Source organism: Sebastes fasciatus, chromosome 20 (assembly GCF_043250625.1).
Source record: "Sebastes fasciatus isolate fSebFas1 chromosome 20, fSebFas1.pri, whole genome shotgun sequence".
Lineage (NCBI taxonomy): Eukaryota > Metazoa > Chordata > Actinopteri > Perciformes > Sebastidae > Sebastes > Sebastes fasciatus.
Window position 1 is genome coordinate 20,016,315 of NC_133814.1, and position 16,955 is coordinate 20,033,269.

At 40.6% G+C, this 16,955-nt stretch overlaps 1 protein-coding gene across 1 annotated transcript in view; it reads left to right on the forward strand.

Annotated features, from left to right (window-relative positions):
• prkcea (protein kinase C, epsilon a) overlaps positions 1–16,955 on the forward strand; it is a 43,757-nt gene that overhangs the window by 15,132 nt on the left and 11,670 nt on the right. The window contains exons 2-7 of the mRNA XM_074619644.1: positions 4,967–5,030; positions 11,902–12,067; positions 12,166–12,200; positions 13,748–13,836; positions 14,114–14,243; positions 15,508–15,650. Of these exons, the coding sequence (XP_074475745.1) occupies positions 4,967–5,030; positions 11,902–12,067; positions 12,166–12,200; positions 13,748–13,836; positions 14,114–14,243; positions 15,508–15,650 (627 nt within the window). The remainder of the gene's footprint in view (positions 1–4,966; positions 5,031–11,901; positions 12,068–12,165; positions 12,201–13,747; positions 13,837–14,113; positions 14,244–15,507; positions 15,651–16,955) is intronic.

Here is a 16,955-nt window from a genome sequence, read left to right on the forward strand (position 1 = left end):
CAATTAATACTTTGATTACACCAGACTTAAAGGACCAGTGTGTAGCATTTAGGGGGATCTATTGGCAGAAATGAAATATAATATTAATAAGTTTGTTTTCTTTAGTGTATTATCACCTGATCACCTGAATTGTTGTGTTTTCGTTAGCTTAGAATGAGCCGTTTATATCTATATAGGGAGCAGGTCCTCCTCACGGAGTCCGCCATGTTGCTCCGTCATGTTTCTAAAGTAACTTTTTCCTGCTTGGGCCACAGTCAATAATTTTACTCGCTCTCGTCGCCGCTGCTCTCCCTCTCTCGCTTCACCACTCACTTCCCACATACTTGCTCTGCTCCAAATGACCTACGCTACTCTTACAACAACTGGCTCTACAGAGGGCCATTCGTGTTTTCGTGTCAACCACTGTAGTTCTTCAACACGCTTGGCACACGGGAGAAGCTTCAGTTGGTTGCAATCTCCTCACCTCACTGCTAGATACACACAGGCTACACACTTGGCCTTTAATAGATATTTTACTTTTGCTATAAGACTACGCTATTTATGGGAAGCCTATTAGATGGGTTTAATCTAATTTTTGGTCCCACTCTGAGCAAATTTGCTCAAGGATGGAAATCATTCAATTGCAGTCAAGAGCTTCAATATTGGTAATATAAATTAGCCTGTGATTATATATGTACATATATATATGTACATGTACATGTACATGTACTTTGTCATGGGATTTAGTGGATTGTTATCTAAGGCTTAGGAAGGAGGTCATGTTTTCACCGGCGTTGGTTTGTTGGATTATTTGTTGGTTTGTTTGTTTGTTTGTCCGTTAGCAGGATTACTCCAAAAGTCCGCGATAGATTTGAATGAAATGGCACAATGAACAATCTATTAGATTTTGGTTGCGATCCGGATCATGATCCGGATTCAGGAATATTTTGAAGGATTCCGATCAGCCTGAGCATTAAAACCACAGGGTATAACACATGCGCAGTGTAACTGATGACCCGTGACCCTGCCTACTTCCGAGAGCAGAGAGATACGTGTGTGGATGTGTGTGCGGAAGAACAAAGCTGTAGATGACATGATGACAGGACAACGTAGTGTAACGTTATACAGACATAACAAGGCTGCTGAATGAGAGAGGCATCCGCCGATATGTTACACGGAAACACGCCGTGTTAAAAATAAGCCGACCACCTCACGTAACCACTAGCTGTGAGCTGTGATCTGTTTTTAAAGTCACACACGGAGGTCTGCGCTCTCCGAGTGCAATTCTAGTTTTACTATTAAATGATGGTGTAAATGCAGTAGAAAATATTTTTTTCATCCTGCCGAGAATGAAATTCAGATGAAACATTCTGTTTATTTTAGATTTATTTTTTTGGCACGATATTAAACACTGGCATGCTCTAATTCATCTTCAAAAACCCATATATTTACAGTAGTAATTCATATTGATTTGGATAGAAAAATGTGAGCTTGAAGGCACCTCGCAGCCCAAGTAGTGGCCAATAACTGGTGATGTGAGAACAGTGCAGTTTTTTGGCTGGCAGGCCACCTCAGGATCCCGAGCACTAAATCAATGATGGTGCTGTCCATTTGCTCCACTCTGTTCCAAATCACTCTGAGTCCATCTTTCAGATGAAATCCCCGCCGAGATGCGCTGTTATGCAAGAGGTTACATTTGGGGATTAGCACATCATTTTCAAGGGTAGACATCAAGAATCCAATGGCGTTTATAGGTCCCAAATCCCATGCAGTTGTTATGTGTTATACATGCAACAAAAGGATGAGAGTGCACGTATGCTCATATGTGCTATATTCTCTGTCTTGTATTATATTTAGCTTTAGATAGATTCCAACAGGAAGCCAGTGTGGCTTAAACAAAGGCAAATCTGTGAACACTGAGATACATGGGTTTATATAGCATACATATTTTCTAGGGATGCACCGATTAATCGTCAGATTTTCGCCTTGTTGACTGCAATCGGCATATCGGCGAATAATATAATCAGATAAAATGGCAGTGGCCGATGTTTATGTGTTGCATTAATTTTGTGCCGGTTTAATGTTGTGTTGTTAGCTGCTGATTTAATTCCATTTAATTTACATTTCACAAAATGTTGTTGTTGGGCTAGGTAATGAATACCTCTCATTGAGTAGGTAGTTGTATACAGGCTAAGGGGCTTTTAAAGTATTTGTATACATGTATACATGTCCAAAGAATTCTCCTAAAACCTGAAGAATATCGGCATATCCCATATGTCTTTATCGGAAAATGCTCCATTCGGAATAAGGCCTAATTCAGAATATCCAAACAGAACATGCTATTTACTACATGACCCGTATAAAATTCACAGTATTGTCATATTCTTGGAATAATAGTGGATCATTAGTGTGCATGTAAACGTAGTCACTAAGGTGCCATATCATCTGAGTTCTGCTGCAGATCGCAACACTGTAAACTCTCCACGTGATTGTATGCCTGTGCTGCTGTATCTACAACAGATGTATGCAGTGTGTCTGATAATTGGTTTCTGTGCGATCTTTGTGTCTCATGTTCAGCAATGCATGGACATGTATGTGTGTGTGTGTGTGTGTGAGTCTGACTGTTGCATAAGAGGATCTGCTGCTGTCCCAGAGCTTAACTAAGGATTTAAACCTCTCTTTCTCACTCTCTCTCTTCCTGTGTCGTCTGTCTTTCTAGCGCTCTCCGTTGCACTCTCTCTAATCTCTGTACTTGTATATTGAAGAGTGGGGGTGGGGGTGATGTCATTATTTGTTGAATAAGTCTTGTGCGTATGCAGGTTGTATGTTTGCTTATCTAGTATTAATGTCTGAGCAGGAACATTTCTTTTTGTATTGTTCCCAGAGTAAATTAGCATCCGCTTTGACGACACCTGCTCAAACACACAGAACTCATTATGACTTGTAATTCAAGATGTGTGCTAATAAATAACACAAAACCTCAATGATTAATGAAAATAAATAAGAAAATATGGTGATTTAATCAGGTTTCATTTACTTCTGTTACCATATATATAGAGAGGATTAATGGATTATAACACAGGTACTTCCCCTTCAGTCATCCAAGTCTGTGTTTTGGCAACTCTTAGCATCCCCGTGAGTATAACACAAGAAATCAATTCTTACCATGTTACAGTCTGTTGACACAGAGAGGACTGGGCTCGCTGGTGATCTAAAAATAAGAAGTTTGGATGAGACTCCTCAAGCGTTACTTTGTCCAACATGTAATGCTGCAAATTTGTTGGCTGCAAACTCTTCACAGCACAAGAACATTTTGTCAAGAAAGCTGATTTGACTCTGTTGAGGAAGGATTTGAGTGCCAATACAATATTTCTTTATATATTTAGTTTTTTTTTCAGCCCTAAACCTTTTTTTTTTATTGATGCTGTGGTTAATATTAACATCATATTATCCACTATGATAACATACAGAAAGTTAATGTTATACCTTATTAATCTCTGTATGAAAATGATCTTTTCCTGCACATGTTATCTACCCCGGAGCAGGAATGGACCAGTCAACTCACCTGTTAAATGACTGCAGCATACACCAGATAGGTGGATGAATAGATTGTTGTTCACCTGTAAACTGTGGCTTCATGAGTTATACTGACTTAATCGACCACTTTTAAAACTTAACATCTGGAAGTTGTAAAAGATCTATAATACTAGTTGAGTCGTGAGTTTTTTTTTCCTTTTTGGTGCCTCTGTTTTTATTATTTAACATGCAAATACAGTGTACCTTTGTGTTTTAAACAGAACGTGTATGACCACACAAATTTCCCCTTGTGGGATAATAAAGTTTGACCTGAGGTTTGACCCAGTGGGCTACCTCCAGGTCTGAAAAGTGAAGCCAATGCTGAAGTGCCTTAAACTTGCATTCTTTCTAATAGCCAGCAGGGGGCGACTCCTCTGGTTGCAAAAAGAAGTCTGATTGTATAGAAGTCTATGCGAAAATGAGCCTACTTCTCACTTGATTTATTACCTCAGTAAACATTGTAAACATGAGTTTATGGTCTCAATCGCTAGTTTCAAGTCTTCTTCAATACAACATGATGTTCATTTAGTAAATTATGGTCCCATTTAGAGTCAAATAGACCATTAGGCAGGATATGCTTTATGGCGTGGCTACCTTGTGATTGACAGGTCGCTACCACGGCGTTGTCCGGTTTGAGAGTTGTTGAACGTTTTCGTCTTACAGCTTCAACCGTTTCAGTGTGTTTTCAGTTCATGAACGTTAATTGTAACATTTCATTCAGCGTTTGGCTGTACTTAGCTCCCTCTTGTGTCACTTCTGGTTGCAAAAAAACAAGATGGCGACATCCAAAATGCCAAACTTGAGGCTTCAAAACGGCAGTCCACAAACACAATGGGTGACGTCACGGTGACTACATCCACTTCTTACATACTGTCTATGGTTGGACCACGCGGACAATGTTTCCTGTGTATTCTATTGACCAATAACAAGTTGATCGGCCCTCTAGCTTTGACACTTTCCGCTTTCTCAAGCAAGCCTTTGCCAAAAGCTAGAGACGACCCTTTTCATCAGCGAAAGAAAAATAAGTTGAGCCAATTCAGCAGCACTGTCTTATATAGTCTGCCAGCTCCTCCTGCCTAATTTGCACATTGAGATCGGATCACAAGGGCAGATGCAAGACAACCAGAATGCCTGTAAACGTGTGTTATAAGAAATCTTTATCCAGATATCAGATGCACGTCTAGAGTGATGACGTTGAGGATAGAAATGAAAATAGTGATGAAGATGGTGATGTTAATGCTGATAATGATGCGAGTGGTGGTGAGGAGTGAAATGGTGGCGAAGATAATGACCTCTTCCATGTGCTGCTGGTGTGTTTGTTTGTGCTGGAGGAAACCCCCCCTGCTGTGCTCAATGTTCAGCTGTGTTATTTCGCACTGATTTACTTTCTCTCTTTCTTTGTCTGTTGCAGATTGACTTGGAGCCGGAGGGGAAGGTGTACGTGGTCATCGATTTGTCCGGATCCTCCACCGAAGGTAAAACCACCACAACACACTATTTTTCCAAGTGATAGGAAAGGAATCACACATCAGAACACTTTACGATGGGCTTAAAGCGGCTATAATTCCTATTTTTTTAATGACAATGTGAAAACAACGTTATAGGAGTGGAGTGGGGAATTATCACCTGAATCTGCAGCTCCTCTCGGCTTTACAGAGCTTCATAGTGAGTTTCAGCTCATAGTTTAGCCGTCCGGCCCACAACTTTACCGCTTTGGTTCACTCTCACGGCTCTCATAGCGACTTTTTTGGTTGCAGCAGGCAGCTGTTTTCAGTGAAAAAGCTCTAAAAACCCACCGTACGCTACCTGCTCAGCACCAAACGGCAGACAGATACAGTTAGAGACTAGCTGGTGAACATTGTTAAGCATTTAGCAGCTAAAGAGACAGATATCTCCCGCAGGAGTTGGTAGAGAGCAAAAACAGAGTTAAAAGAGAGTGAATATTTGACTTACATTTAAGGATGGACCGATACCGGGTACAAGTACAAGTACTTACATTTGGGTACTCGCCGATACCGAGTACCGATACGAGTACTTCTCTGTGCCAGAAGACCTTTGTTAACAGCCAGCTGGAGGGTGTGAGCGACACACGGCAGGCTGGGGAGTCCCGCATATGAGGCGGTGCGCCGCGACCGGCTCTAGGTTGGCTTGGAAAGGCTCTGGGCGAAGGTGCTTCCCACGGCCGTGGCCAAAGCGTCACCGTGGCAGACTGTCCTTAGTGCGCCCCAACCGCGTTGTGTCCCCACAGCGGTGCTCGGCCTATGTAAAAGGCGCCAGGGGTCTGCGGCGAATGTCTGCAACCCACTCGACCCGTCTTGGAACACGGACCAAGGAGTTTAACGCACGTGCGAGTCAGAGGGTGCAAGCAAAACCCTGTGTCGCAATGAAAGTGAGGGCTGGCGCGCGTCGCCTGAGGTGGGATCCCAGCCCCGTGGGGTTGGGCGCACCACCGGCCCAAAAGATGGTGATGACAGGTTAACGTCACGCTGCCGTAAAGTGGTATCGGTGCCGCTGTATTGGAGCCGTTTTGCGAGTACGAGTACATGAGCTCGGTATTGGTGCATCCCTACTTACATTCATTAGGTGACCACAAACACAGCTCCAAATGAATGATTATGTCGCTCCAGATTAGCTGGAAATAAGCAACTGCTTACTAACATGTTCACCATATCAACTTAAAGGCTTTTAATATGTTAATAGCATGTTAACTACTTGTTTCCGCTGCCCCCAGGTGGACAAAAACATCAGTTAGAACATAACATACTGTACATACATCCACTGCAATCACTGCCAGTTTTACTGCTTTGAACCTAGAGGCCATAGAGTGCGATGGAAAGATTACTTCCTGTTTTCCTAGAAAGTTACTGAACAGAATTCATAGAACTTTCTCCCCCTCTCTCGTGTTCTCTATTTCCTTCTCCTCTATTTGTTTGTATTCATTAAACATGGAAACATCTCTCTCTCCATCTGCCTTTTTCCGCACACATTTGCTCACTTACCAGATAAGGGTGGTTTTCACCTGCACCTGTGTATCTTCACACCTGGTTATAAATAGAAACTGTTCTCTGCCTTCCAGTGGAAGTGCGCATCTATATATACAGTATACATATGTGAGTGTGTGTGTGTGTGAGGGTGCTGCAGTATAGTTTCTCAGTGTAAAGACGGATGAAGAGAGCAGTAGAGGGTGAAGAGTGAGGGAGTAGATTCTTAAAATAGTAGGTGAGATTGAACCACGGATTACACACACACACACATGCAGACTCAGGCGTCAGTGTCTTGCCCTCCTCATCGATGATTGGACACTCTGTGGTGACCTCACGACCCACTCCCCGCCCACTCCTGAACTTCCTCCCTGAGTTCAGCTGGCATGAGTGCTGGTGATGTTAATGTATGCTGATAAAAACAAATGGTGTGTGTGTGTGTGTTGATGGAAGGGATGGAGAGATGGAGGGTGAGAACTAGAGGAAGAGGTGGTATTTTTAGCAAATTCTTTTTTTTTCACCCGGTGCAATCTGTTCTCTGCAGCTTCAGAGGCTGGAAGGAGTTGTTCCTCTCCTCTCCTGATACATCTGTTGGTCTCAGGAAGCGAATAAAAACAATAATCTGACCTAATCTGACCATCTGCAGTCTCTCCATCTCTGTTTTCTTCATCCTTTTCTGTTCCCTTTAAATGTTTTATTCACATTCCTCAAAGCTTAAAAGATAATCTTCATGATTGAGCTCTTAAAATGACCAGAGTAATGTTTTTCTTTTTTTTTCTTCTTTTTTTTAATTTCTTCTTATTTTCAATGCAATATATGTATTTATCAAAATTAATCACCTTTTTATCTTTGGAAATTTATGACAGAGATTCAGTGCAGATTTTCGAATCCTACAAATTTGCATATAATATTATTAATAATAATAATAATAATATCAGTTGTTGTTGTTATTATTATACATATAATAATAATAATACATATAATTATATATAATATATAATTCTTATTTTTCTTATTTTCTTTTAATTTTAAATTTTCATCCTATTTCTTAATTGCACTGCATTTATTCTGTGTATTACTGTTTTTATATCTGCAAAGAAATTTGTAAACATATTGATTAAATTATTAATAATAAGAACATCAGTTGTTGTTGCTGCTATTATTATTATTATTATTATTATTATTATTATTATTGTTATTGTTATTGTTATATATAATTCTTATTTTCATTGTATTGATTGGTCAATCACGGCATTCTACGGTCTGTTATTTCTTTATTGCAGACAGTTGCTATGTATAATAGACCGTTGTTATGTGTAACAGACCATTGCTATGGACGTAGTTCCGATGTCGGACTCGGGAGGACCGTTTTTGAGTCAGTGGCCGTGTAATAAGCGAGATAATGTACAGTTAGCGGGTCACTGTGGTGAAATAAACCCCGACACAAAGCGGAAGGGTGCCGCATCGCCCTGTTGGGGTTTATTTCACAACAATGACCTGGTAGCTGGACTTTATCTTTTACTTATTTCACAAATGTATCCACACTCTTGATCCATACATGAGGAGCCGCTTCAACCTGACACTTCAACTTCATCTACAATTTCAACATCAACCTAATTGCTTGTTTGTACACAAATCTATCTGCATTCATCATTTGAGAAGCAGATGGATTACTGCCACGGTTGTATTGTTATTCATTTTTATGTCATATTTGTTTATATCACCATCTGCAGTTCAGCTTTCTCCTCTTTGTCTGTCTGCTGGTCTTCTACATGTTTGTGTCAATCTTCTGTCCGTCCGTATGTGTGTGTTGATTGGACGGCCGACTCCCAGTTGGTCATTCGGCTGCACCAGAGCACGTCTGTCTCCACGGTGATCGCTCTTAACTGTTGTTATGCCTCATCACCCCTCCTGGTCAGCATGCCTGTGTGTTTGTGTATGTGTGTGTGTCCAGGACAGATGGATGATGTATTATGTAAAACAAAGTGATCCCAGTAATGGCCTGTTAAGCTGCCCCACCACCCCCCCACCCCCCGAACACACACTCTCACCGACAACACCATCACACACACACAGAAACACACAGAGTCCCTAGACAGCCTGTCTGTAATCGAACTCAGCGGTAACCACATCTATAACGCACCCAGGAGAGAGATGGAGGGAGTGTGAAAGACAGGCAAACTAGGACAGGAGCGCAGAGAGAGAAGGAGTGTGTGTGTGGGAGTGAGAGTGGAGGTGGTTCTCTCGTCTTAAGGTTACCCTCGGAAAGCATTTATCTTTCCGGGGAGATGCGGAAAGGACGGGAACGGCTGGTTGGTTGCTGCTCGCTGAGGAGGAGTATTTTAATATGCTGTCCTTCGTTTTAGTGCCCACACATGAACGTATAAATAGCATGCACACGTACGTATGCATAGGCCTCTGCTAGGTGTGGGGTGTTTGTGTGTGAGGAAGAGGGAGGGAGGAGGGGGGGGGGGAGAGGAATATGAGAAGCCTTTGAATGATTAAACATCTCGAGCAACATGATGCAAATGATCCTTATTTGTACAAAGCGTCTCAGGAAGTCAAATAAATGGGTTTTAAGAAAACGTCACTGTGATGTGTGTGAATCTAAAACTCAGGAACACAGAAGTAGGGCTGCAAGAATAGGAAAACTGATAAAAAAAAAAATAGTAGGAAAACTGTCATAGTATGAAGAACACCCCAGTATTTCATACTAGTAGTTCATGCAAAAACTGCATGATTTTTGCCCCAAACTGCATGTGATTATCATAAAGTGGGCATGTCTGTAAAGGGGAGACTCGTGGGTACCCATAGAACCCATTTTCATTCATATATCAAGAGGTCAGAGGTCAAGGGACCCCATTTAAAAATGGCTATTTTAGTTTTTCCTCGCCAAAATTTAGCGTAACTTTGGAGCATTATTTGACCTCCTTCCCGAAAAGCTAGTATGACATGGTTGGTACCAATGGATTCCTTAGGTGGACAGTAAAGTTGATTGATCGGCAACTATTTAAAGGTCACCTATTATGCAAAATGCACTTTTCCATGTCTTTTAAACATCAATATCTGTCCCCAGTGTGTCTACAGGCCACCATAGTATCATAAAAGACCATCCTCTCTCTTTTTCTCCTCCTCCGTTTGTCCAGAAATGGGTGCAGAAAAAAAAATCGCTTTTTTTCCTTCTCTTCTGACGTCATTAAAGAAATGCAAGCCATGTAAGGGTTTCCTGGTCGAACCAGAGAGAACCTTCAGTAGCTGACCCCGCCCCACAGCGCGTCACTGTCTCTCCTCCTCAACCTAACTTGAGCAAAGTCTGCAAGAACCAGCAGAACAGGCTTCATGTACTCCCATCATCTAAATATAACATGTTCTTTCACAAAGGCTTTATGTAATTACACTGTTTAAACAGATGATATTTATATATTATATATATTTGATGTCATGCATGTAGCAGAGTACAGGTAGTAAATAGTGACTTGTAAGCAACACAACACATTTCTGTTTCACAGTCAAACTTTATTTGAGTTGACAGATGACAATATTAATTATTCACAGCATTTGTAATCATCTCACCTGTTAGTTATGTTAACATGGTACAGGAGAAAGTCTTTCAGCTCTGGTAAACTATGGTAAGCTAAGCTCCGGTGGTCTGTAGTCATGGTAACACAGAGACAGCTACTACTGTAAATAATATACCATTACTCTGATCTTCCATACATTTATCTTTTAGCAGAAATAATGAACTGACTACTGTTTCACATCTTCTATTTTCCACCCTGATGGTCGCTGTGTTTACACACCGTGTCATAGCGGTAGCATGTAGCTAACCGTTAGCATGTAGCTACATGCTAACGGTTAGCTCTGTATCTCCCATCTGCTTTCAGCTATCTGCTCTCCTCTGGGATGATTCTGTCGGTCATTTCTCACAGATGGATCTGTAAAACAGAGTGTATGTTTACGGTTTACAGAGTTGATGCATGAGGTAAACACTGAGCTAACTAACAGAGCTATAAATAGTATTATTTACCTGAGAGAAACCGTCAGGAAAACCTGGAATCTGGACCGCAGATGTTCATCATGTGTCGCCGATTTCTGATCAGATTCCTCCGGTAACGTGCGCTGGGTGAAGTTTCTGGTTTATAAACTTTAAAGTGGTTTATAAACTTTATTCTAGCTGCTATCTCTCCACTCGTCTCTCTCTCGAGAGCTTCTCCGGGAGGGAGGGGGAGGGTGACGCTGTTGTTGTGAGGAAGTTTGATTGACAGAACACGCTGACCAATCAGAGCAGAGTGGGAGGAGACAGGCTGTGAATCAGTGGTTTTCAGACAGAGGCTGAATTAGGCTCTGAGGCAGGCAGACTCAGGCTGCAGTATGAGAAGAATAAAGGGTTTTTTGAACATTGCAGCATGTAAACATGTTCTAGTGCAACATTAAAATACATCTATGAACCTGGAAATGAGCATAATATGTGACCTTTAAATAATCAAATTTTTCAAGCAAAAATGCCCTAAATTCTCTGGTTCCAGTTCCTGAAATAGGAGTATTCACTGGTTTTCTAACTGTTCTGTGATGATAAACTGAATATGTTTTGATTTTTAGACTGTTGGTTGGACAAAACAAAACATCTCAATATGTTGACTGGAGGGAAACTGTGTATTGTTGATGTTATTTTCTGAACCAAATGATTAATCCACCTATACAATATCAACATTTCATATGTGCAATAATGTGAACTCAACCATTCAGTCTGCCTACTATTATATTTTATATATTTAGTTTTTTACTGTTTACTTATTTATTACAGTAGATCTTTATTGTTGTTTTTTTTACTGATGCTTCTTGTTGTTTGCACTCTCCCCTCTGCTAATGTAATAATGCAAATTTCCCCACTGTGGGACTAATAAAGGATTATCTTATTTTATTAATCAAGAAAATTATTTACATATTAATAGATAATAGGGCTGGGACGATGCACCTATCTCCCGATTCGATACTATCACGATACTTTGATGCTGATCGATATATATTTATTATAGATATTACGATTTATTGCGATTTTTGTTAACTTTTTTAACACTAGACCATGGGGAAAAAGTTGAATCATACACTTCTTGGGACTTTTACTTTGGAAAATATCTAAATTAATATAGTAAAAATGTTTGATTTTCTATATTCTAGTTTCATATGATACCAGTATCTTCACTCTAGCTTTAAAATTGATCCCCCTACAACCTTTGAAAGATTGAATAGCAGCCGGGCCCGACATCGTCAGATTTTTTTTCAGAGCTTGATTATTAATCGATACAGCATCACAACACATAATATTGTGATTCTCATGTGTATCTTGTGTGTGTTCACTCGACAGCCACGGGGACCAATGAGAATGAGGAGCGGGTGTTTCGAGAGAGGATCGGCCCTCGCCGGCGACAGGGCGCCGTCCGAAGACGCGTCCATCAAGTCAACGGACACAAGTTCATGGCCACCTACCTGAGACAACCAACCTACTGCTCACATTGCAGAGATTTTATCTGGTAGGAAACACAAACAACACATCTTGGTCTGACCCAGCGTAACCTGCTGTTTCGTTTCATTAAAGCAACCTCCTCTGTGTGTTTGTGTGATTTGATAGGGGCGTGCTGGGGAAGCAGGGATACCAGTGTCAGGGTGAGTACTTTTCTCTAGCCGATTCCAATTTCTCAAGTAACGCCGCACGTCATTTATTATTTAAGCACGAAAGCACAAGAGGGATTACATGTTGCTGAATGACAGCTGTGATTTGGTCTCAAGCCACCTGCGTTACACCAACAACATCTAAAATGCTCATGAGCATCGTTTCAGTTGCACATTTTCTCAGTAGGTTTTTCCAACATCCTAAAAATTCAGTTGGGGTCAAAAGGGTAAACTACGGTATTTTTCAACCTGGAGCCTACTTTAGACACATGTTTTTGTGTCTAAAGCCACAGACACACCAACCCCGACATCAGATAACTAGCGGCGATGAAGGCCACCTGTTGCATCGCCTCACGTTGCCTTTGTTTTAGCCGACAAGTTGCACTCAAACACACCAGAAAGACAACAGCCGACGGCCAACTACCACGTACGTCCTGTACCTGCGTGAGATGAAATAACTCTCCACACCAGCAGGTGACTGTAGTCTGTATTCATCATTCAAAAAGGGAAACCGGAAGACCGAGGACTGTGAATATACAAGCCGTTGTTATGATACCTACATGAAACAATGCAACGTTTTCCGACCATTTTCACACCACTGTCATTCACCACTTAGCTTTATCACAGATGGCCATGTTGTTGTGAAAATATCCATGTATTAGAATGATCAGATGAGATGATGAAAAATGAGAAGAGCCTTCTGTGTTTTTCCTCTTGACTTAACTCGTTGGCTTGCTTTCCTCACGTCCGTTTCTCTTCTTGTGATCTGATTAGTTTAAGCTAAACAGACAATCAGAGCGATTTCTCTCACTAACGGGCGCCACCGCCGATTCAACATGCTGAATCGGCTGGAAAAACCTCCGACACGGATATTTTAGAAATAATAAATTCTAAAACATTTTGTATTGAAAGTAATCCAGGTTTTACTGGATCGTCCGGTATAATTGTTTTGTCTGGGGAATGTAGAGAATCAGTCTGATACCAGGACTCTTTTTCTTCTCAATTTAAACTACATCACTGTGTAGCACTAAATGTAGCATCTACTGTATGAGTATGAGAGGCTGCAGCTACACAACACTCTTTTTAAGCTTTTGTAGATTTTAATTAACTAGTTTAAGAAGGTTTAGATTGCATTGTTACATTTTTATATTGATTTTTAATGTGGGTCAGTCACATTCGGCCGGTACCCGACCCCTTTAATAAGGTCAGCATTGGCACGGATATTAAATCAGTGTATCAAATCGATGCATCACAAGGTGCAACAGAATCACTGCAGAACACAACTTTTATTCTCCACGGTCTATCTAATCTGGGAGATAACATCAGTAATAACATCACACATAATCAAATTCTAAACAACGAACTAAACGTTTTTTAAGACTTCTTTTTAATTGATTGATTGATAATTGAAAGACATCCATCCCAGCCTCTCAAAGCCCAAAGGTGACGTCCTCAGACGTCCCGCTTTGTCAGTCCACAACCCGTATTTGACTTAATTTAACAACATTTGTGAACTCCTGATGTTGATGCTGTGCTTCCAGTGTGTACGTGTGTCGTCCACAAGCGCTGCCATGAGCTCATCATCACCAAGTGTGCCGGGATGAAGAAGCAGGAGGACTTACCTGAGGAGGTACATGCAAACATCCAAGTACACATGGAGTATGTTTTTAAAAATGTAGAGATGTTTAGCTCAGAAGAATATGTCCTCTTTAACATTTATTATTTATCACTATTATTTGCACAGAGACACTCACCATTCAGGCTTTTAGTGAATAAATCTGTTACTGAAGGTAACATGTGTACACTGTGTACTTACACTTGAGCCACATGCATTATTCCCTCGATAATGTGACAGTGACCTCTTTGTAACACCGTGTGTGTTTTTGTGTGTGTGTGTCCCTCTGTAGGTGGGTTCACAGCGGTTCAGTGTTAACATGCCCCATAAGTTCAGTATCCACAACTACAAGGTTCCCACCTTCTGTGACCACTGTGGCTCCCTGCTGTGGGGCCTCATGAGGCAGGGCCTGCAGTGCAAAGGTGAGTTCATGCGCAGTGGGGAATTTACAGCGTCAGCGCACATAGAATGCATTTATAGATGCTCGTATTTTTGCAACCTCCTTGGAGTCTAAATGTGAAAAGGCTGAAAATGTTAATTAATCTTATAAAAGCAATCAAAAAAATGCATTTTTATTACAGTTTAATAATAAATACCAACACACACATTTGTATCTCTGCCAAGAAGGAAATGTTTCTTACTCAGTAGGATCAAAAGCTGGTGAACAGATTTAAAAGACATTTGGTGAAATGTTATGAAAGAAGAAGGGAATACTTTTTGGAGCACATCCAGAAATTTCTTTTGAAGGATTTCTTTACATTCTGAGAAAATCTTTGCTGTTTTCTAATGTAGTAGTGCCCAAAACCAGCCACGTGTCTAGGATTATAAACATTTTCTAAAATGAATTAATGATTCTGATAATCAATCAAGCAAAATGTTGAATATTTGCTGATTCTAGGAACCTCTCTCATGTGAGGATTTCATGCTTTTTCTGTTTTTTAAATGATTTTAAATGTAGTATTGTAGTTGTAGACTGTTTTTTTTGGACCAAACGAGCAATTTGAAGATACCACCTTGGCTTTCAGAACACGTGACGAGCATTTTTTTCACCATTTTTATACACTAAGCAATTCATTGAGAAAAAAAATGAATCAATAATGGAAATAATCGTTAGTTGCAGTTCTATAAAAATTCAGTAATAGTATCCCAAAATGATGTTACCTCTGTTTTTCTCCTTTTTTCTTTATTGATAATTCAAATACAAACAACAACAATAACCTATAAACAAGTTCAAAGGACAAAAAGAGAAGACAAAATGCCAGGCAATACATTGATGACTTAAAAAAGATCAAATTTAAAGAAACATTCGGTAAAGGGATTGTGCAAGAAGCTTTTTACATTTAATAAAAACAAAATACATAGGAAGCAAATGATGTGTTCAATGAGACATCCTGGTGCAACATGTATTTTTGAGGTTTCACGTATGAAAAACTGTTTCCTTTTTCCGAAAACACCATACTAGTGGCTGGAATAAATTTACCTGAAAGAATTTAAATCTTTAATATATTTATGAAACTATTTCTTTCCAAAGTAAAATACCATGAGAAAGCAGATAGTCTGTTTTCTATTGATCACACCTTCCAGCGCAGTTTTGATGTCTTTAACTACACGGTCCAGTGTTAAAGCCAGAAAGCCTTCCTGCGTTTAACCTGAGAACCATTTCCATGTGTGTTTGTTGTTGTGCAGTGTGTAAGATGAATGTGCACCGGCGCTGTGAGACCAATGTAGCTCCTAACTGCGGTGTGGACGCCCGAGGAATCGCTAAAGTCCTGGCTGACCTGGGAGTCACGCCCGACAAGATCTCCAACACCGCACAGCGCAGGAGGAAGGTAACGAGTCACTCTCACAGATAATAAAGATATTTGTATTCATATGGAGGTTTTATTGTTTCAACATTTGAAACCTACAACCTGTCAAATTTGAATATTTGTAGAGGGATCTGGTCCTTTTTAAAATTGCAATTAGGCTCTTCTTTTCCTCACTTATACAGATGTTTTAAAAAAATATATCGAATATTTTTACTGGGGCTGTCAATCGTTTAAAATATTTAATGGCGATTAATCGCATGATTGTCCACGATTAATCGCACATAGAGACATACCCCACCTCCGCATGACTTGCCGGTGGTCGCAGTCTCCCAGTCGGTGCGAAGCGGAGCCCTAAAAACCTTTCTTTCGCCATCTCACTGTCGGAGTCCTTCTCCCCCAAGTCATGTTTCTGTGAAAGCCAGGATACAGGCATCTTTAAGCTTATGTTGGTCTTATTGCGGAGGGACCGGGCATTAGACAGGATGATAACTAAAAAAAATTAACTTAACAAGACAGTACAAACTTGTAAACTGACTGCTGGTCGCTGCATGCGCCCTCTCCTCATATTTGAGACGGTATGATTTGTAAAACATTTTTTAACCTGAGGCCTACGAAGCGAGTTCAACATACCCAGGGTATCTCTCTCGTTATCTGGCTTAACTATCCCTAACAAATGTGATTCGGCTAAGCGGTCCTACGACGCTGGTTATCAACTCGGTAAATCAACCCAGGGTTTCTCAGTCTGGCTGTGAGCGCGTTCACATGAACGGGGAGGTGTTTGCAGCATCTGACCAATCACAGACATGGACAAGTCTACTGACTTGCAGACAGACAGGCAGAGCGGCACATTTAACAAAGGAAGAGCAAGCTATATTAGACAAATACGAAGAAGTTAAACACTTAATCCAGACTAAAATTAACACAGTTGAAGCTGCCAAATGCAGGAAGGACAGCTGGCAAAAGAAAAAACTCCCGATGTGTGAATGTGTAAATTAACAGACTTATTAATTTAACGTAATACTCAAAAGTCAGTTATAGTCGTCTATCTATGAATAGCTTTTAGTAGCGTAATGGATGAATGGGTTACACTTCATTATGACCATTAAGAACAATTTGGCGTGTGTGACTATTTCAACCTTCTTTCAGCTGCGTCCCCGTCTCCGGCGGTGTGAAACGGACTCAAGAGCAAGTAAATAAATTAATATAAAAACATAATTCAAAGCGGTAAACACCCACAGCATACAGCCAGCTGTCCTTCCTGCATCTGTCAGTTTAAACTGTGTTGTTTTTAGCCTGGATTATGATTTAAACTTCTTCATATGTGTG